The sequence below is a fragment of the Heliangelus exortis genome, chromosome 3 (assembly GCF_036169615.1).
Source record: "Heliangelus exortis chromosome 3, bHelExo1.hap1, whole genome shotgun sequence".
In the NCBI taxonomy this organism is placed as follows: domain Eukaryota; kingdom Metazoa; phylum Chordata; class Aves; order Apodiformes; family Trochilidae; genus Heliangelus; species Heliangelus exortis.
Window position 1 is genome coordinate 27,807,492 of NC_092424.1, and position 23,017 is coordinate 27,830,508.

Sequence of the window (23,017 nt, forward strand, 5' to 3'; positions counted from 1 at the left end):
AAACACTGTCAGGTCTGTCCTGACCACATGATACAGAACTTCTAATAACAAACAATTTCAGAGCTTGTTACTGGATCTACAACCATGTACTGAAGTGGTTGTGGTAAGTCATGGTCAGATGATGCTTTGGGACATGCTGGATATTTTTTATGTACACTGAGAAGCCAAAAAGTGGTGGCAGAAGCTAAACAAAGTATTTTTTATAGCAGGCCATGGAGGAAAATACTCTCCATGGGAACATCTGGGTTCTGTCATGTTTGCTGCCTTCACTCTCTCCTCCTTCCCATTCTCTTCGCCCTCTCCAACCACTAACACCTCATGTACTTGCCCATGTCCTGCCCACACCCCTGTCCACAAGACATTTGCAGGCAATGTCTTTGCTGCCAGCATCATCATTGATGTTCTCCCCTTGCAGCAAGGATTGTTACACCTGGTCTGTGCATGTGGGATTCATATATTTTCCACTCCAAGTGATGCTGCCTGGAACCAAGCAAGCATTCTGTTTTCTAAGCTGTCCGCTGCTCCCAGTAGTCTTCCCCCTCAAACTGTTAAAGCAACCTATCTGCCTCAGTCCTCTTGCACAGTAAATGACAGAGGTAGGCTTTAGTCTGTATGGATAGTGGAAAGGAGAAGAAAGCTTAGCCTAAAACCCAGTGGTCTAAACCACCATAATTTCTAAAAGAAAACCAGGTAATTGCACTGAGTCCTGGGATACTCCCACGTCTGAAGCGCACTTCAAGGGGAAACATAGGGGATGACACTGACACTTGGGTCGCGTGTTCTCTTGGGTGAGACACCTGAAGCTTAATGATGCTGCAGCCTTGTGTTGCAGTCTTGCTATCTCTGAGTTCTTTATATTTAAAGAAAAATGAGTCCAGCACCCAGTGAGGGTTGAAAAATCACTGTGTAGATGGCAGCCTTTGGACTAAGCACTGGTCCTATCTCACAGCAGCAGCATTAATTCTTCAGTGGTCCCAAACTGCTAACTGTGAGAAGGCCACAGACATTCCAGCTGGATATTCTGCTTCAGGAGTGCAGCTGTAGTTGCACCTGTTTTCAAAGGGGGGTGAATGGCAAATGGCTTTGCATCTTCCCTTGCTTCTTCTAAGTGCTTCTGAGGAAGGTGGATGGGGAACACAACTCCTGGAAAAGGAGCATAGTGGGCCATGGAGTTGGGCCCAGCTACTAGAGAATGTTAACTTCCTGAAGAGGACACATTTCAGACAGCTGTTGCTCCCCTTTTGCTGTAAATCAGAGATTCATAGCATGAGTGATGTACTGAGCTGGCCATGGGAAGAAGAGGCACAGCAGGGACCCTGACAACTGGGTCTGCAACAATGGCACTGTATTCAAATTGCAAGACCCTTGGTAGTTCACATACAAGTGCCTCAACTCTTCTTTACCAGCCTTTTCTGTTCGAAGAGCTGTGATAATCTTAGGAAGAGTACTTATCTCAGAGGGCTTAGGTGATAATACCTGCACTTGGAAAGTTCTCTCTGGCGCAGCCAAAGCCCTAGTGAGTTCCAGCCAGATGGAAACAGGGGACACTGGTGAGGACTTGCACTGGGCCAGAACTTTTCCAGGAATTTTTGGTCTGTATCTGTTTTCCCAAGCAAAGAAACGGAACAATTTTCTGTTTTAGTAAACTTCAGCAGATTATCAGCCTTGGTGTTGTTTTGCAGCTTCATTTTATCATGTTGTTAATAGTGTCCTTTCCACAGCTTGTCTCTGCTGGGAGAGTTTTTGGAAGAAAACAGACATGTGAGCAATCCTGACTATTTAGTTTTAACCAGAGTGAGCTAAGGTCTTTGAGGCCCAGCTGCAAGGTTATTAAAAGATCAGCTATGGGCAAAAGATAAGGGAGTTGGCAGCAGAAAAGAAGAATAACAGGATGGGAAAGCATCGCATAGACAGCACATAAACAACTGTATTTAACCAGTTAGATAGAGCCTTGTGGCATATGAAGAATGTGTTGTACCAATCAGCAATATGCTTATATGCTCATAAGCCCGACTGTGTACAAAAGGGCTACAGCTGCTCTCAATAAACGGCAATACTTCGATTATATTAATCTGCGTGTTGTCCATTGGGCTCTTCCTGACATGGCTCTGCTCACCTAAGCAGAGGGGAAGGCTTTTCAGCATCAGCAGACATGCTATAGCCCTTTCTTAGCCAAGTTTTAGTAGTTCTCTTTCCCTCATCACAGCCCCAAGCACTACAGCTTATAGATTGATGCCACAACTGAGACCACTCCTTACAGCTCAAGGTGGAGTATAAAAAAAAAGAGTTCACAACACTTAGAAGGCAAGGATACCTTGACCAATAGATACCACATTCACTGGAAACAAGTGCAATCCTTATTACCCCTTCTTGCAGTTTTTCTGACTCACACAAGTAAGAACCAGTGCATCTCATGAATTTTCAGCACATACATGACTTCTGCCTCATATACCTGCCAACATCATTTAATGACAGCTAATAATAATTTTACTTTAAAAATGTAAAGACACATCAGTTATGTCCCCACAAAGAGAACTCCCCTGCCACAACACACAATTAGCTAGACCTCCCACCATTGATCCAACAGCTTTCCTTGCTCCCACGGACACTTCAAATTTAATTCCTCTCTCCTTCCCATCTTTGCCTGTGCTTACCTGTATCCATACTACATCTTCAAAGACATGACCCTCTAGAAGCATGAAAAGAGGCACCATCCTACTGCCTTATTTATTCCCAGGCTATAGGGGAACACTTTAAATTATGTCCAGATATGTGGGAAGAGGAAGGGGTGTTTCCCACCTCCTCTCTGGCTTCTGGCTTTTGTAGGGTAGGGACCATGACCCTATTGCTGCACCTTACTGAAGTAATGTGTGATTCTGCTGTTCCTCCACCTGAAACAGAGCAGCTTGTCAGATGTGATTTCCTTGCAGCAGAGGTGCTTGCTGTTGTGCAATTGTAGGTAACTGGTAGTCAGAGGGAAGCCCAATAACCGTGAGTCTGTGGTTTGCAACCTGGCTCAAACCAGGCTCCCACTTCAGATGTTTCTGGGAAGGTGCTATCTGACATTTGTTCTCAGATGGGTCTTCCACATGAAAAATTCTAAGTTCCATGTCTGGATGAAGCTTCTGGATGAAGTGCCCAGTTTTTTTCTTGCAAAAACAGGAAAGAAAAACTTCTCCCCTGCAGCTTAAGATATTCCATAACATAGTTACTCCTATACTCAGATAGCACTTCACACAGAAGAATGTCTTCTTCCACCTCAAAAAACTGGAAGAAGTAATCCTCCAAACAGTAATAAGCCAGGAGAGATCTCCCCAAATGGATCTTTTTTTCTCTAAGAGAAAAAAAAGCAAATCAAGAGTATTCCTCTCATGCTGTTTTGGTTTGTTCTGTGAGCACCACTGTGCTCAGTGTTCTGTGTTGTGTGGCACCACTGCCAGGTGGTGCTCTTGGGAAGGCCATGGCTGCCAGGGGACCAGCATAAACTGAAGAGGGGATTACATGACAATAGCCCAGTGAGGAGAGAAAGGGCAAAAATACCCTCATTTGTCTCTCTCTTTATAATGCTGTCTTGCAGATAACACATCCCCTTCACGTTCAGTGAGTTAAGCTACTGAAAACAAAAAGTTTTCCACATTTATTGATGTAGTCTAAACTCTGCTTCTGCTTACAGCAGAAGCAAAGGTGGCAGGCTTCCAGGGGTTCTCTTTCCTTGCCCAATACTGTCTGGGTGCCCCAGCTGAGGGGCTGAGGGCACTTGGCTGCCCCAAGTGAGATAAGTGGAAAGAGCAATCTCGGTTTCCCATTCCCTCCCAGCCTTGCTGCACGTGGCACCTTCACCGTCTGCCCCCCAACTTGGCCCAGAAGGGCAAACCTCAGGTTGTCCTGTCCCTCTGCCCATTCTTTATTAAATTTAAGGCACTAGGTTATTTTACTGTAGAAAGGTATTGATGTAAAACTGCTTTGTCCTCTTAGATAAATGTCTAACCATGAAACTTTCAGCCAGCATCCTGTAGATTGAGACAACAGTAGCCCAGCCCTGCTTGTATAACTCCTGAAGACTCTTTTCTGACACAAAACAGTAGGATGTTGATTTAGGCTCATCTAAGTTGTGCCCTGGCCTTATAAATGGAAATTGGCTAATATCAGCTAGACTTGCTGCCCAACATTATGCATGTGTCAGAGAAGGGATTAACAGAAGGACATCACAGGATGGACTTCCTGGAAGACCACCAAAGACCCCCCCCCACCTAAGAATGCAAATATTTCCAGAAGACTGGATAAATATTACAATTAGTTCCAGGAAATCCAATATTTATTACAATGAATTTTACACAAATATATCTATTGGTATGTTTGTTGTCACTCATGTCATGCACAATTTTGAGAACTCTCTCTTGTGCATCCAGCACTGCAATAGAGAATCCCTGCCTTCTAAAACTTACAGGCAAGTGTTAAAGGGTTCTTTCGGCAACTGAATTTTATGGGATCACCCAGTCCCTGGTATTCACTGGCTCTGGGTGCCAGTGTCTACATGGTTAGTCCAGGCATCTGAAATGGGCCCTGATGCCCCCCATGATACTGAGTAGACTTGTTTGGAAGCACAGGACATCTCTCCACTGCTTCCCTCTGTCACTGAAGAGGATGTAGAAAAATCACAATTTAGAATAATCCCATACCTATATTTAAGGTATTTTTTGTTTGGAAGATATAATAAATGCTTCATATAATTTACTTACTTCGTATTATGCTTGTATAACTGTCATACATTTTTGCTTACATTTGCTTGTGAAGTAAGCAGTTTTTGTTTGCTAATTTACATGCAAAGCCAGAAACCTTTCTAGGCTACTGATTTATTTGGCCAGTATCATCCCAGCTGCTGTTTGAATCCCAAATTGAGAACTGCTTGGCTATAGGTATTCAAGCATCTGAGTTCTTGGTTAGGAGGGGAAATAGTTCCATATTCCAGCTCTGATGAAGCAAGGTGGTATCAGCAGATGTAGCCTGCCTTCCTCCCCCTGCTTTTCCTCCTTCCCCTCCTCCTTCTCCTTACCACCTATCTGCTTCCAGGTGCAAATGCTTCCATATTCAGCAATATGTAACTACAATGGCTTCTTAAGGGGAAATCACCTACCTTGACAAATGCATTTAAAACTCTTCCTTTGCTTCATGCTTTAGAGGAAAAATACTTCCATCTTATGCCTGCTGGCATATCTCAGGTCTTGTATTTAGAAACACCAACAACCTCCCAAAGATTGTCTGATCATAATTAAAAAAGAAAATGTCATTGGCACTGGCAGATTAATTGGCTCCCATGAGGAGGCAGGTGGCTGGAGAGGGAATCAGAAGCCAAAGTTCATGAGACTTTAATTCTAGTTTTTATATCAATTTCCTGTCCAGAGGGGAATATTTAACTGCTTTATTCCTTCTGAATGGGACTAGACACTAGCTTAGTCACTTTGGTGTTTAGGCAACTAATTAGCTAATTCAGCACCTCACTTCAGTGATGTAAAAATCTTTAAATCTTCACTGGAAGGATTTGAAGCTGCAGTTTAGGAACTATTGCTCATTTCTGACCTTCATTGTAACATATCTTGGAAGAGTTAAAGGTAAGGTGAGAGGGGAAGATTTTTCATTTTCATTTGAAAAAGAGACATGCATTTCCATTTGGTAAGATTTCTTATCCTGATTTGAAAATGTAAACACTCAGTTTCTTATCTTGCCTCAATCTGTATTTAATCTCGAAGAGTGCTGTGGTGTAATTTTGCAGACAGCAGTTTCAGAAACACAGGGGAATATTCCTTTTGCTTTGGAGACACTATAAAGGAAGAAAAAGATAGGAGAAACATTGCAGAGATACCACTTAATCCTGCATGGAGGACACAAAAGACATGGAAGACAAAGCCAGACAGAGCAAAAGGCAGCCTTTCTTTTAACAAGCAACAGGTAGACTTACACAACATCCTTTGGGATTTAAATAATTTCCCTCTTCCCCCTGTGCAAACCCTTTTGTTTTTGTGGATAAGGGGATGAAGCTCTGTCAGTAGCAGCCAAACAGTCAGGGGGCAAAGCCCAAGGGGTATTTCTCATAGGGGAGAAGATGCTTCCCCTCTTCTGCCAGTAATGTTCCGCTGGAGCTGCCTTCCACTGCCCCAGTAGTTGCTCATCCACTCCCATTTAGTGTGTGGCAAAGCAAGCAGGTGGGAGTAAAAAATCAGACTGAGCTTGCAGCAGGAAGACAAATAGGGTTTTAGGAGCTGGTAGAGTGTTAAGAAGCTGCTGGAGCTGAAATCTGCAGAGGATGGCAAGAGTAAAAATAAGCTGTAGTTAACCTTTCCAAGCATTTTGGCATCTTAACCACATGTTATCTTTTTGATCCACTGTAGAGGAAGTAACAATGGAAGAGATTATCTTTTACCACTCTGGCTGTGCAGTACAAAATATGATAGTGCTGTTAACCAGATCCTTCGGCTCTTTCTGTCTGGCGAGGTCTTCAGGAAGGGTGTAAAGTGAATTTCTCCCCTTCTTCAGTAAAATCAAGGGACTCCTTCCTTCAGGTTCAACAAGGCACTCGTGTACATTGAAAATGATCTCATTCGCTCATATCTTACAGCATATTTGCAGGCTTCCATCCTTTGTTAGGAAAAAGGGCAAATTTTGTAGAAACAATGGGACATGATGCTGCAGGACTTTTAATTCAAGATGTTCATTAAACTGTTGTTACCAGACACGAACTCATTGACAATGTGATAGAGCAAGGTCACTCCTGTTTACTATTTTTGACGGGTTGTTGTGACTATGACACTATTTTTCTCCCTTTTTACACAGCAACAAATTGATTGGCTTTTACAGTCATACCTTTCTTTCCAAGTAGCACTGGCAGATTGTAAGGGATGTCTTAGTATTCATTTCCCTTGTCACCATTTTTTTTAATCCCTCAGCCACTTAGGGCCTGCCTTAGCTCTCAGTATCAGCAGGAAACCGGGGATAGAGAGAAAATTAATTTGTCTGTGCCACAGATAAGGGGGACTAACTTTGTCTAGGTAAGCATTAAGCCGGACATGTATTATCTGTAAGGATAACTCCCTAAAAAAGAACCAGTGAAAATCAGTTTGTTGTCTGGAGCCCTGCCAATCAGCAAAGGTGAAAAGGACACGCTGAGGAAGACTCAGAGCCTTCCTCCAGTAGACCACGACCACCAGGGGACAGTGCACATGTGAAGATTGGTGGAAATTTATGTTAATAGCTGATTTGAATAACCTCACTTCTTGTATTCATATGTATGTTTCTGTAATGCAAGTTAGGAGGAGAGATCCCCCTTGCACCCGGCACTGTAGTAAGCATACCTGCTTTGTAACCTTTCGTGGGTTCTGAAGTTTGTTTCTGCACATCAGGCTCCACCCAATGTGGTAAATCCAGGAAGAATCTTTGTAAAGGCTGCTATGGTGTAGGATTTTCCCCCCAGCTTTAAGTTTCATACATTAACAAGATCCTTTATGTCAACTCGTTTAAGAAGTCTGAAGGGTGTTTGTAAGTTAGTCTCAAGCAGAGCAGGGGGCTGCAACACCATGTCACTTGTCTCTCACACTGGTTTAGCTGCTTCTGCTTTGTTAAAACATGTTCTCAGGTAACAACTTATGATGGGGGGCAAAGTGTTGTATGAAGATGCAGTTTCATATTAGCACCCTTTTTTTGGTGTGTGCCAGACCAGTACAGATTTCTAGAGCCAGTCTGGCTCTAACCCTGGGTGTAATTTTCCCTTCTAGAGCGTCTGTGTAGTAAAAGTTCTCCCCAGAGAGCCACCAGGCAGAAAAAAGGTAGACTGGTATTTCCACAGACACACAGCATTCTCTTGCTAACTGCCTACAGCACACAATTGGTTACTGTTGAGTGGGTGAAAAGGAGACAAAACCCAAAGAGTGTTTTTTTTATGTCCTGGTTCTCAGGTGTACCTATTGGTGTAATGCAATGGGAAAAGATAGGATGTTCAAGTACCATGTGGCTGTACCTCCATTCTTTCTCCTATGAAGTGTTTCCAGCTTCTCAGCACAGAAGTGAGAACTCAAGAAGTGGGATGCTATGAGAAGTGAGTCCAAAGGAAAGAATTTGGCCCAAAACTCTGGCCTTCACTGGGTGTTTTGTTGCTCTTCTCTCCCTAGGGACATTTGTATCTGCTTTCACCGTGCTGTGTGGAGCCCGGACTGACCTCCCAGACAGGCATAGGTGTTGTGTCTTCTGGCTGAACATCGCAGCTGCTCTGATTCAGATCCTGACAGCAATCGTGATGGTTGGCTGGATTATGAGTATATTCTGGGGGATGGACATGGTCATTCTTGCAAGTAAGTACAGTGTACTCACCCCCTGACTTCTCCCCTTGATGGACATGTTGCTGGGTTTCAGCTAACATCCATCAGACTGCACTGCAGGGAAGAAGAGCCACAGGATAGCCTCTGTGAGTCCATGAGAAACACAGCAGGCAGAACTGTGGAATTGCTGGGCAGCCATTTGGATGGGCCCCATCACTCATCTGGAAGAGCCACCCATCCCACCATATGGGGTAGAATATTCCTTTGCCCTTTATCAAATTAAAAGTGTAGTAAGGGGTGAGACCCCCTAGCACTGTGGACTCTGCTGTCTGGAGGTTGTTCTGCCCTTGTTGCATCTGTACATGCTTGAATGAGAAAGCTGTTTCTCCCTCATGACTCTAGATGCATCTCTTCTGTTAAAGACCTTCCCAGTGAGGCCAGTTCTGCTCCAAGGTAGGATACATGGCCAGCTGAGCCCAGAAAATCCCTGGGCACTCTCTTGGACCTGCCCCTTCCTCACCAGAGTATGTTTACCTATTTTTTTTTGCATCTTTCACACCAAGTTCTTGGGTTGAGCAGGCTTGCTTAGCTGCTCCTAGAAGGATTTCCCCCACAGCCTTTAGGAGCCTTCAAAAACCCCTTTTTAAATATACATAATTTATATCACCTATTTAGTATATACTGCCAATTTACAATACAGGCTCTGTAATTTTATCTGCTAAAGTCTCTTATTGGTGTAAAAGCTATCTCATATCTGTGTCATATCACCTGTATCATGTTGTATGTTCAGGTGACAGTCTCATCTCCAAAGGCAGAAGCAGCCCAGAAATCAGGGTTCTGATTGCCTCCGGCAAACCTCATTCCCTTTCCAAAGGCTGGCAGATACTGGTGGGGATCTCCCCAAACCAGACAGGTCTGAGATCCTTCAGTCTGGCAGAGCAGGCAGCTACCAGAGCAGGTGCTTCTTCCACACAGCTTCTTACCAGCAGCTTTTGCTTTTTGGTTTGAAGGGGCTCCAGTTTGTCATCTTTGCTGATAACATCTATGGCCACATGGCAGAGGAGGAGGAGAGAGGATCTCAGAAAATGATCACACACATGCCTAAAGATGAAATGGATGAAACTGAAAGAAACCAGCAGGAAACCAGTGCATATCCCCAGCTGCCAAACCCAGGGGTTAAGCCCTCTCACCAAACCATTTGCTACTTTCTGAGACAGGCTCAATTTATAGACTGAGTTAAGGGCAATCCACACAGAAGCAAATGATTGATATTAAAAATGTGAACATAGGCGAGGCAAAAGCCTTTCCTCAGGAGAAAGGCAGTACTGCCCTTTATTTTTCCCTGCAAACCACCTGCAAAGTTTCCCCTCAGATATAACCGCTGAGCAGAAGTAGCCCAGGTTATTTCTCAATATACACTGTGAATCGGTGTACACCTGTCCAGTTTGTGTGTAATCCCATAATCATGTGGTCATAATCATATGCTCTTCTGCTATTCCTCTCCTGGACAGCCTGCCTGTGCAGTTTGCTCTCTGATAGGGCTCAGCTCTGCAGTTGTGGGCAGAGGCAGGAAAGCATCTGTCCATAGAAAGCTACAGCTGAAACCCTGTCTTGCTTTTCTCCATAGTTCATGCATGTCCTCCGAGTGGGGGGACTGGGGTTCAGGAGGATCTTTCTGATTTTCCTGTTTGGTTGCTGGGGAAAATTATATGCCCTGGAAGTATAGATTTATAGAATTTTTTTTTGTTGGGATATACCTTTAAGATCAAGACCAACCATTAACCCAGGACACTAACAAGTCCACCACTAAACCACATCCCTAAGCACCACATTTACCACATCTTTTAAATACCTCCAGGGATGGTGACTCCACCGCTTCCCTGGGCAGCCTGCTCCAGTGCCTGACAACCCTTTAGGTGAAGACATTTTTCTCAATATCCAATATAAACCTCTTCTAGTACAACTTGAGGCCATTTCTTCTTGTCTTAATACTTGTTACTTGGGAGAAGAGACTGACACCCACTTTGCTATGACCTCCTTTCAGGCAGTTGCACAGAGCAATAAGGTCTCCCCTCAGTCTCTTTTTTTCCACATTAGACCAGTTCCCTCAGCCACTCCTTGAAAGTCTCCTCACTCCTCCAGACTCCTCACCAGCTTTGTTGCCTTTCTGTGGAGATGCTCCATCTCCTCAGTGTCCTTCTTGTAGTGGGGGGCCCAGAACTGAACACAGTGTTTGAGGTGCACTCTCACTGGTGCCAAGTACAGGGGGACAATCTCTTCCCTCATCCTGATGGCCACACTATTCCTAATACAAGCCAGGATCCTGTTGGCTTCCTGGGCACTGTGCTGGCTCCTCTTCAGCCACCTGTTGACCAATACCTGCAAGTCCTTTTCCTCTGGGCAACTTTCCAGCCACTCTTCCCTGAGCTGATAGCATTGCATGGGGTTGTTGGGACCCGAGTGCAGGACCCCTTCAACACTTTGTTGACTCTCATACAGTTGGCTTCAGCACACTGATCCAGCCTGTCCCTTCCCACCTTCAAGCAGATCAACTCTCCCACCAACCTTGGTCTCACCTGCAAACTTAGTGAGTGTGCACTTCATCCCCTTGTCCAAATCATTGCCCCAAAACTGCTCCCATGTCTATCTGGACCCCACCAGTCTGGAAGGCAGAGGATGAGTGAGCAGGACATGCTGAGGATGCTCAGGCAAAAAGGTCCCCCACTAGAGCAACAGTATTTCATCCTGGCCCCTCTGGTGGCTCTAGGGAAGGGTAAGAGGAATCCATGCATCATGTGTTAACCAGCTATATATCATCTCACAAGTTGCAGGCCTTGGCAGGTTCTTGTCTCACTAAACAGCTGGGTTTAAAGTTTACATACCATGCAGCAAAAATAATGGCTAAATGAAGAAGCTCTTAGTTGATGGACAATGAAGGAAAAACCTAATTTTTAATCAAAATAAAGTGATCAGCTCCTCCCAGTTGGATTAGAGAGCCCTGTTAGAGAGCCCAACAAAATAGTTGGCTTTTTCATGCTTTGTCTTCATGTTAAAAAAAACCCCAACCTACCACCAAGAAAAAAAAAAACAAAACCCAAACCCGATGACCTAAAAGGAAACAATGTTTCAAATTCAAGAAATAAGACATTCCGTAGAAACCACTACTAGGAAACCATAGAAACCACTGCCGGGAAACCATTTGCTTTGGCTGGATTTTTTGTGTGTGCAAGCAATCTCTTCTATGCACTGGACAGAAATCGTAAACCATTGCAACCTGAATCTGCATGCAGGTGAGAAATAGTTAAAAAAATATGAAGCTGCTGCCCACCTCTAGTCTTCCTTGCCTTGAAATGGCCAATTCCATGTGTCCATGTGAGGGGGGGTGGCCCTGTGATTTTGATGGTCAGGAGGTGGGCCACAGAAGGTGGTGTCTGAGCTGATGGGGGCTAGTAGTGAGAAGAATGGGAAGCAGCCAGGTTGCTGTGGACTCTGCTTTAGCATTCCCTGACAAATGAGTGCCTCACTCCCTGGATCATTACCTGCCTTTCTGTGAACTGGTAGAGAGCTGGGTGGGAGTTAGGGAGACTTGTTGCAGTCTTCTAGTGCTAATTATCAGCCATCAAAAGGGGGCACCTGGTTTGAGGGGAGAGCCTTAGGATGCCATACTGCATTTAATCAGGGGGAAAGGAGAAGAATTCCGAGCCACTAAGGTACACTTCAGTTTCTAGAAGAAGTAATCAAATAAGTGACTTGCACACATTTAGAAAATCAAAACAAATAAAACCAGCCTGAGTGTCTTCAGAACAATCTGTGTCAGACTGTATTGATTCCCATCTATGGCAGAGGGATTAATTTTGTGAGATTTGAGAGAGATTAATTTTTGCCATCCCTCCTGACTTCTGACACTGTCTTAAACAACATTCCAACCAGCAAACCAGGGAAATGTGGCCTGGTCAAAATGTACTAGAGAGCTGTTCTCTAGTTGAATTTATCTGAATTGGAAAGAGAAAAGAGGTGTGTTGAAAGGTCCTTTCTGAATCCAGCCCTGTTCGGGCTCTGCGATGATGTCTGGTGCATGGAGGGCATTGTCCAGATTCAAGCAAATTGAAAAAATGCTCTGAAAAAACAAAAAAGCTACTCAGTAGAGAAATGTCTGAGGGATAAGGCATGGAGCCTTATCCCTAAGGCATGGGAGCCTAAGGCATGGAGCTGAGGCAGAACATAGCTAATTTGCTGGCTAAGGCCAATGAGAAAATGAGCCTCCTAAACTTGCTTTCCAGGCAAGTTTCCCTCTGCTACAGGCACACCTTGTCCCCAGCCCATGCAGCACACATCTTCATTAGCTGCATCTTGCAAAATGAAGGCAGAGGGATAGCCTTTCCAGGAATCCCTTAGCTGCTCAGATTCCCTTATAAAAGATTTTGCACCATTTCTTGACAGAAATATCAAAAAAACCCCAACAAAACCAAAACAAAAAAACCCCAAAAAAAACAATATAGCGATACCACGGTGTGGTGGCAGAGAGGACAGGAGTCAGGCACTCTTTGTCTAGGTGTTATTTCTAATGAATGCAGCCAAGAAGTCAAGCCTGGTCTCTGAAGGAATCCCTCATTTAGCTTCTGGTCTCTGAATTAATTACTGTGGTGGCTGTGCCCATGAGTGAGCAAAGGTGCCATGGATGTGGTTTCACAGAACGGGGACTCCCACTGCAGCACCTGCTTCTGCAGTGGGCAGCTGGCTCTCAGGGATGGATTGCCAGCCAGTAGTAAGAAACTACCTGCAATCATGCTGTCTGCTTGTCACTCCTTTGCTAACTACAGTGCTCAGACCTTGCCAAAACCAGGAGCAGATCATTGCATGGTTATTGTACACTCAGACTCCAAGGGGCTTTGAAAAGCATCGCTGAGCCTCTTAGCTCTGCAGGGACTCTGCTAGGGCAGATATTGCAGCTGCCCTGGGAAGGAAAGGGAGAAGAAAGGGCTTGAGGTACTCAGAAGAGAACATCCTAAACCAGCTGGTAACAGTCATTATGAAATGAAGGAAATTCTGAGGACAAATTGCCTGCTTAGACCAGTTAGGCCTTTTACCCCGAACTATGCCTGAAGAAACGAGTTAAAAATATCCTTTTTTTTCTTTTTCTTTTTTCTTTTTTTTTTTTTTTCTTTTCTTTTTTCTTTTTTTTTTTCCAGTTTCTTACTGCAGTAGAGTTAGTTATTAAAATATTGTAGAAATGTTAAATGCCACCAGGGTTTACAGCACCCAGCTGGGCTGAGTCATGCCATGCTTATGAGTTACCTGGGGCCACAAGCAAATTCCACAGCAAAACTGCAAAAAAGCCATCAGGTGTAGATTTCCAAGTTCTTGGACCATGATCAGTGTGTCACACATTGTTTGGTATGCCAGAACATCTTTTTTGTCACCTTCCTTCAACAGTTTTCTTTCAGTCAACCCCATGAAATAGCAATGTCATGGAGGAAAGCATTTGTTGGAGCATTGCTTTGAGTTGTTAGTCTATCCAGCCTGTCTGGCTCAGGGCTACTGACCTGAAAAGCAGATGAGTATTCTTTCATCCTCTTTAAACAAGAGCCCCAAATGAAATGGTGTACTTCAGATACCAGGATTCTAAATAATGTTTAGCCCTAGTGTGAATATCTGGTGGCAGAGCAGCTGTTCTCTGTTTACTCCACAGTGCATATTTATTAGTTTTTTTCCCTGGTTCTCCACCTGTTTGGATATATCATCTACAGTTACATTTCTCTCTCTGTCTTTCATTTTCCTTTGCCTTGTTCCTTTGCCTCCTTTTGTTCACCATCAAAGTTTCACAAGGTAAGTTTGTTTCTGTTCTTCCTTCTCCTCACACCCTGTGGCAGCTCCCCAGGGAGAGCAGCAAGTGCTCAGCCAGAAGGAGCCATTTGGGATTTACTTTGGATAGCAGTGCCTGCTTCCAGCTGAAGTCCATCTGTGTGCATGTGTCTTCCTGTCTCTGTGTCCATCCTGTGGATGCAAAGCCCCAGGGACATGTTCTCTGCCCCAAGGACACCATTGGAGCAGGGCAGGGACCTGTTTCAGCCTTGAGACTATCCCAAGGACACCCTCTGTATGAACCTAGCCCTGGCAGAATGGCCTGGGCTCAGACTGTTTTCTTTTTGCCTGAATCTTACTTGCAGTGGGTTACAAGGAACTGCAGTTTCAAGCAAAATCGGTTAAATGGGTGATTTTGTGCACAGATACTCAGACAAATCTAACCTTGATCCCAGAGCCATCTGCTTAGAGAACTGCAATTGTGTTGCAGTCGTACTAAAGCTTTTTCATACAGAATAGCTATTCCTACGCAAGACATGCAATAACTAATTTCATAGATAAACTATTTAATAAGTGAAGTTTGAAGTATTTTAATAAGTTAAGCATAGGAAAGGTCATCTTTTGGCTTGCTTTGGTTTTGTAAAGAGAGATACAGGCTTGGCCACTGTAAATGGCTTTCAGCCAGCTTCAAAACTGATAGCAGGACTCAGAATATTTCTATCATATCTTAATAAAAAGCATGCTAAGCAAGCAAGTTACTGATCTTAAAGGTCCAACCCTGAAAATTCTATGATTCTTCTGTCAGCATAACCTAGATTGTTTACTTTATCTAGGGACTTTCGGCGTGCCCCAACTCTCTAGTCTATGTGATTGGTTATTTTGGGTTTTTTACTGTTCCCCTTAAACAAATTAACCAATGATGCAGACAAGCCCATATTACAGGTTTCCCACTAGCTCATCTTACCTTCATACCTGACTCACACTTAGAATATAGATGTATAAGAAACAGTAACTTTTTCCTCCTAGAAAAAGCTGTTTGAAAGAGGTGAGAGTCTTTCTATTTAGCTGCACAATGGGCAGAAATGCAGTGCTGGGTAGTACCTGCTGATCAGTGTCATTAAACTCCTGCTCTGTTCCTTGTGCTCATTTAGCAGCAGGAGATCCAAATATGCCAAGGCTGGATGAATGCGTGGCTTTTGCAACAGTACAGCAAAGTTCATTTTGTGGGGCCAATTCTTAATTCAGAAAACAGTCCCTTTAAGATAGGGGCTATGGAACCTGCTGGTATTTTGTGTTCAGCTTTTTAATGAACTTACAGAAGATTTATGTAAATGTTGGAAAGAAATATTAAAAGACATCAATAGAAAACTGTTGGAAGAGTTAAATGTTCTTTTGAGATGTGAAACTTCAGACTGATTTGAAATTCAAAATATAAAAATTACAGGCTACTGGTGTTATGTAAAAAAAGAAAAAAAACCCTCCAGATTTTAAAAAGGTTTGTAGTTCTAACATCATAACTATTGCTGGCAGTAGACATAAGGACAGTTTGTTTGCTTCTTTAAAAAGAAAATCCTTTGCATTGATACTATTGCAGTCACAAACCCAGCTTCTCTTTAAAAGAAAGCAGGTAAAGGTTCTGGTGCAGTCATTGAAACCATTTAAGAAAGTGTTAAAAAACCCAGTATTTTTTCTCATTATGCAGTGTCAGCACACGAGCTGTCCTATTGGCCTTCTGTGCCTTGGCCCCCTGGGTGAAGAAGCCCTTCCCTGTGGGATTTTGTGCCTCCTCTCAACCACTATCTATGGGATAGCAAAGAAAGAGGGGCCTCTGTCCCTTGAGGAGCTGTGATGAGTAGCAGGACAGGTTGTTTTAGTTCTTGCAGCATCCATATACCTGCAAGGCAGTGAGGACCTGGCATCCCTTAGCATCCCTAAGAATGAGTTAACCCCAGAGACCCCCCCAAAAGGCTTTGCCATCTTGTTTGGGAAGTGCATTAGACCCCATGGCCAGGGGAAGAGAAGGGGTGGATGGGGAGAGATCAGGGCAGTATCCCAGTGCAATCTCTGAGAAGCTTCATTTTATCCATTACCACCACATAGCTGATGTGTCCTGAAAAACCATCTGTAATTCTTCTGGGCTGAAGCAGATCAAGTACAGAACAAGGCAGTGAGAATATCATTAGGGAATAGGCCCACAGAGGCATCCTGAGCTCTGTATTTGAACTTTGTGAGTACAAGCACTCCCTTTCTCCTCCAAGACATGCTTGTTCATCTCTGCAAAGCACAGTGAAAATACACTCCAATACAGAATAATTTAGACAGAAAATGCAGCATTTCCGTAAAGGTTTGACATTATTGGGCTGTGATGGAACTGGTGGCTGACAGTACCTACTGTGCTTTTATAACCTCTGCAAGCAGATATGGCTGTGCCCATGCCAGGGCCAGTTGTTACCACTGTGTCAGGGCTGGCTGCCAGCAGCCGTGTCTCCATGACCAGGAAGGTGGCTGCAGCTCAAGGTTGCATGCAGCAGGTGTTTACTAAAGCAAGGCAGGGTGTCTTGCTGGGCTGAGTATGCCTCAGGCAGCCTTGCAGTGAGGCTGAATGTGATAGCCCCCCAGTTCTCCTACTTGGTTTACCACTTCTGGTAAACCAGGCTCATGGCTTGCTTGACCCCACCGAGGATCCTTGTTAGGAATTGACACTAATCATGATTCCCCTCTCTCCTCACAGGCCACAAGGAGCAGAGGATACCACAGCAGGTGTAGTGGCTGGGACAAGTATGGTCAGAGAAGCACGGTGAGAGATTTCCTTTGGCAGCTGTGGGCCACAGACCTTCACATTACCCTTCGTCTTTCTTCTTCCTTTTGTTTTGTTTCCTTCTATTTGAACCTGGTTCACCTGCCTGCCCAGCAGAGTGATGATGCAGAGCAGCTGGCAGAGACTTGCACTGATTCCATTGGGCAGCAGAGATGGAGCAAGTATAGCATGGATTAGGACTGGCCCTGGCCAGCACACGGTGTGCAGTCCATGAGGAGGAGGAGAGTGCTGTAAGAAGGAGACAGTCCTGTCAAGGTGGCATAAGGGCTGGCAGCTGAGCTGGGTGAGCAGGAGATGCAACTTTCCCTCTTCTCCCAAGGGGAAGCAACTGAAGATGTGTTGCCTCTTTTTTTATATGTTCACCGTGAAGGAAAACTGGCTGCAAACATCAAATCCCAAGGAGCTATTAATAGATATAAGTACATTATATAAAAGCAAATCACTGGTACATTTCCTCCACCTGAGAGTCCATCCTGCTTCACAGTAGCAGAAGGCTCAGCCCAGCCTCCTCTGCTGTCTGTGTACATATGATGCTCAATGAAGCTCTGTCCTTGCAGATGTCTTGAGAAACATGCTTACTGTAAAATAATATTGTACTGCTGAGCTGACTGGGGCTGTTTTCTTCTTCCACCCTTTGGTAGCATGCAAAGACCAGACCTCCCACTGGCCCTCTGAGGACACTTTATTTAGCAAGTGTCCAGCCGTGCCTCTCACCTAAAGTGGTGAGCACAGCCACATGCTGCCAAAAGCTTCTAGTATAAAACTCTATTGGACAATCAATAAAAAAATAATAAAAAAAGAGGCTTTTCCTTCACTCCCCCCTGAAAGGAAGAATCTCAGTGCTTTGAAAATGGATCCCCTGACAGAGTGGTGTGTGCTCCAGGCTGAAGCAGCATCCCTACTCCACTTCACTGGGCTAAGTGCTACAAAGACAGGCTGAGAGAGTTTGGGCTATTCACCCTGCAAAAGAGAAGGATATGGAGAGACCTTATAGTGGCTTTCCAGTACATGAAGAGGGCCTACAGGTTGGGGCTTTTCAACAGAAGGGGTAGTGATGGGACAAGAGATAATGATTTTAAACTGAAAGAGGGTAGATTGAAGTTAAATATGAGGAAGAAATTCTTCATCATGAGGCTAGTAAGATAGTGGAATAGGTTGCCTAGGGAGGTTGTTAATGCCCCCTCCCTGGAGGTGTTCAGGGCCAGGTTGGATGAGGCCTTAAACAACATGGTCTAGTTGGAGGTGTCCCTGCCCATGCAGAGATCTTGATGATCTTTAAAAATCATTTTATGATTCTACAAAGTGCCCAAAACTCAAGGATTGCAACCTGATGCTAACCATGTGCTCAGTAGCAGTTGTGGTTGGCAGGTTCATGGCCAAATTAGGTAGGGCTTTGTTTTTGTGGTTTGGACACATGATGTTCAGAGCTAAATTGAGCATCCATGTGGAGTCATCCTGCTGGTGTACCAGCAGGGCCAGACAAGTTCTGCTGGGGAGACCTGGTGGCAGCATCTGGCTGTTTCCACTTCAAAAATAAAAACAAATTGTCATGCTCAGAGGGGCTGCCATAAGGCACGTTTTCACTTTCCATGCAGAGCAGGTTCAGTCAATTAAAATAAGTCCTGTTGCAAAGAAAGACGAGAAAGCCAAATAGCAGCAAGTGCCCCTGAGCATGCATGTCTTCTTGTCTGACCATCAGCAGGTATGCCTGCCCAGCTTTGAAAACATACAGCTGTGCCTTGTGCCCACAGAGCCATCATAGTGGTACACTGAGGAGGGTGGAAGAGAAGCCTGAGCCAGGCAGAACACCTGTCATCGACCTCAGGGTGCTGGTGGTGTAGGAAGCTCCTTTAGTACTTACAAAAGCAGAAAACATGGCTTGGCCTCTCCACAGTCCCAGATGTGATCCTGATGGCTGGACACCCTCTGGCTTTAGTGCAGGATCTTTCCTCCTGGGAAATTTCATACTTACCCAATGCTCTCACTTCTCTGGGAGCCTGTGGAAAACAGGCACTAATAATTACTTACTATACTTCTTCCATCTCATTTAGTCCTCCAGGGCTAATGTAAAGCATAATCCATAGTCCCAGCTAACTTGTGGTGGGACAGGACCCATCCAAAACATGTGCATTTAGCCAGCACAAGCATCAGAGTCGATGGCAAACTATTTTTCACCCCACCCTTCAACAGTTGTGCAATATAACAAGCTCTGGACTGCCAGAACGGGAGAAAGGGGCAGTCAGGAACCTTGGAGCACCAGTGAGATGGGAGACTGCTGGCTTAGGCACTTCCCCTGATCTCAGCAGGCTTAATGGGAGGGGAAAATGGAACCCATATAGTAAGGATGCAAACTTGTAATGCAAACAACTCATATATTTTACCAAGCTAGACTTCAGCTGGGGTGGTGTATTTTGCAGACATTCCTTTGGGGATGTGCAAGTACTACCTGGTGTTTGAGCATGGTGTGCATGAGTCAAAAATACTAAGCTAAACCTCTGCAAAGCTACATGAGCCCCACTGAGCATGTCCTATGGTGCCCATAGTCTATAAAAGACATATGTTAAAACTGACTCATTGGCACATTGCTAGCAAGAGGAGAGGAAGCAAATGAACATGAGATGGATTTCCATAAGACCCTTCAGATTAAGTTCAAAGCAATATTTCACAGATCCTGGCCAAATATTAACAGTAATCCACAGCATCTGTAGATTATAGACTTCGCTACATCTGCTGTACAGTTGAGAAACAGCAGAATGTGGCAAGATTAAATTACCAAAGTCCAAAGTAAGCCCATGGCAAAACCACAGGAATAACTCGGGTTGCATTTCTTTTGCCTTGCACCCTAAACAGTGGCTCACACTACTGCACTGGCCAGCCAGAAATGAGTATTTAGCAACTACCCTGTGTCCTAATGCAGATGCTGGGCTTAGCTTCTTGGGCTGCTCCACAGAATGCAAAGATCCATAACATGGTGCACACAGGAAAACTTCTCGTTTGTAATTTTATAGGAAGGTGGATGAAAACCATCAATATTTAGAGAGGCGCATAAACCACATAACATAGGCAGCAGTGAAGTGAGTTTCTTTGGAAAACATGCATGAGCCTGTGCTTTATGTTAACACGTGCTCCAGAGGAAAAGCAGTGCAGTTATCCTGCTGCAGTGCTGTGCCACAGTGGGGCATAGTCACCTCGCTTTGCCAAGGAGAGGCTTACAAAATAGCAGCACTTTGAAAAAAATTAAAGGTGGAAAGATGAAGCCCAAAAGGAATCTGACATCTGCATTAAAGCCAAGAAAACAGCTCCCCAAAATTACCATTGCCACAGCAATCACCAAAAGGATTTCTGCTTATAAAGTTAAACAATTTCAACACTCTTTGGCCATTTCTGCCAAAAAGGACTGGTTACGAGGATGGCTGCTCAGTGATCTGTGCATCTGCAGCTCTGTGGCTTTCAGGGCTGCACAGATGTTACAGAACTGAGCTTCAGCATTTACTGTTAGCTGCTAGATGAGCAGCAGCAAGCAGAATGGTTATCCCTTACATTTGCCAAAACAGAACAGCCAATTGAAGTGCAAACTCTAAATGCTTCCAGATCATTTATTTAGTTGCATAATGGTTGTGGGATGGGTGTGCAGGAGCTGCTGCAGAGTGGCTGACAGGTTTTACTAGGCTATGTAGTAGAGCTGTTGAAAAGAAACCAGGTAAAGGTTTGGGGTAAAGAAGCTCTGAAACAGAAGCAGCCAAGTGTGGCTTGAAAATAACTTGTTCTGGTTCCTGTGAAGATGCATTTTGTTTTAGAAAACTGTTTTAAACATTTAGTGGACAGGCAGTGAAGGAAGACTCAGAATGGGGAGGGTTAAACAAGCTGACATTTTCACTGGGCATTAAAGTGCCAAAAGGCAAAGTAGTCTTCTGTGACATCACCTATCAGACTGGCAGCAGATGCCCTATCCTGGACACCCAGCACCTTTGAAAAAGCCCACCCTGGAACAAGAAGTGGTAGAAACAGCTCCGTGTCATCATGACCAGGGTTTTGCTGGCTTTTCTGGCAACATTTGGTGACGTCTGTCTCTGTGCTCTAGTGAGGACAGGAGGACTGGATTAATTGGTAAGAGCTATTATCCCTAGAACTACATGATCTCCAAGAGCATTGACTCAGTTACATCTGTGTGCTGGCTACCTTTATTGTATGAGGGAGTTTGGCACCAACAGCATTGTACAGGAGTCTTACAATTTACTTTTAGGGTTTGCTCTATGACAATTTTTCTTATTTTTGGCCTTTCTTCAAATTGGTGAAGCCAAGAAACAGCCAAGGCACCACTTTGGAGACTGAATTACAGTGGATGCCCAGGGCAAAAGACCTCATTTCTGCCTGTTACAGGGATTTGCGTGATTGCTTTTAATTAGCATCAGACAGATTCACACTCCCTGCTATAGGACATAAGCAACTTTACAGATTGTCCTTGCTTTTTGAATTTTCTGGGACTGAGTGGATAATGAGTGCCTAAAGAGAAGGCTCAGATTGCTCAGCAAGCAGTGACATTCTTGGGATTCGGAATCCTACAAGGACAGAGACAACTGGGAGCTGAGCACAAGGAAGCCATCTGCCGCCTCCCTGAGCTGATGACTGTCAGACAACTAGAGGCATTTCTGGGAATGGCTGGATGGTGTCACCTGTGGATCACTAATTATGGTCTATTAGGGAGAGCATTCTATGACTTATTGAAAGATCCCTGGAACAGATAGATTGATTGAACTGATAATAGCAGAGCTGCTTTTAAACAACTGAAACAGGCCCTGATGAAAGCACCTGCTCTTTGTCTGCCTGATCATACAAAACCTTTAAACTGTTTATGAAAGGAAGAGCTTCATTCTGGGAGTTTTAGCCCAGCATCTGGGAACACAAGAGCAGGCAGCTGAGGGTTGGATATGCCCTGCCTGTAACTGTTCCTGTACCAATTTCCTAGCTATTTGCAGCTGTTTCCCTGTTGAGGGCCACTGATCAACCCATATGTCCTGGTTTGGGCCAGGATAAAGGTGATTTTCTGTCGTGTACTTTTGCTTTCAGCTAAGTCTCTTGTAAGTAGTTGCACTTGCTGAAATTAACAGCAAGTTTCTCAGATAGTGTCTGCTTCTAGGCCTGATAACACTTGATGTTTATAGTTACTGCTAGAGACTGGTGTGCAGAGCCAAGGACACTGCTTGGCTCTGAGGAACATTTTACCCTCCAGAAGGAATAAAGAGGTCCCACCTGCAGCCCTCCTTTGGGGAGGAATGGACAAGATAGATGCCAGAATTGACCAAACAGAGTATTCCATCCCATATGTGTCATACTCAGTATAAATTTGAGGGATCACAAGAGCTTCCAGCTTCCTGCCTTTCCTGCTTCCCTTCCTTCACTCAGCATCCTGGAAGGATCCCGTCCATTCATCTGCCTGTGGTCCTGATCCGTTCCAGCCCATATCTGTGTGTTCCTGCCTCCAGTTCCCAACTGCTGCCGACTCCAGGAGCCCAGCCTGGACTTTCCCAGGGCTGCCCTGCAGCCTCGGTGGGGACGTGAGAGTTACTGGGGGAAAAGGGGGGAAGGAATGCTGTACCAATTTTCCTGTATATTTGTATATTTGTATATATTTAGTAATTTTTCCTATTTATCATTACTGTTTCATTAAAGTTGTGTAGTTTAGTTTCCAGCCCATAAGTCTCTCTCCATTTTTATCTCACCTTTCTTTATCAGGGAGAAGAGAGAGATTAATAGAGAGCATCTGTCACTTGGTTTAATTGCCAGGCCAGTGTTAAACTGTGACACCACACAGGGTTGGCCGTCTTCCAAGACAGCTTTAATTTCGGCTGCGGATTATCGATTTCCCCTAAGAAAAATTTGTTGTCAGTGTCATACCCCACTGAGACAGTAAATCTTGTCCCCATAAACTGCACGAAGTTTTCAGCATGGAAGGTCTAATACGTCCTAATTTCCTATGCTCTACTGACTGAGCTAGCTGGACAGCACAGGCAGGAGGGGGAGCAGCATGGAGAAAGCAGGAGGGGAGGAGGAGTTGGGGGACACAGAGAAAGAGTGCAGAGGAAAGAGGAGT

General features: G+C 44.5%; 1 protein-coding gene across 1 annotated transcript in view; it reads left to right on the forward strand.

The window, feature by feature from the left end:
- STUM (stum, mechanosensory transduction mediator homolog) overlaps nt 1-21,510 on the forward strand; it is a 42,728-nt gene extending 21,218 nt beyond the window's left edge. Inside the window, exons 2-3 of the mRNA XM_071739783.1 lie at nt 8,160-8,339; nt 16,840-21,510. Of these exons, the coding sequence (XP_071595884.1) occupies nt 8,160-8,339; nt 16,840-16,874 (215 nt within the window). The 3' untranslated portion in view covers nt 16,875-21,510. The remainder of the gene's footprint in view (nt 1-8,159; nt 8,340-16,839) is intronic.
- The last annotated feature ends 1,507 nt before the right edge of the window (nt 21,511-23,017 follow it).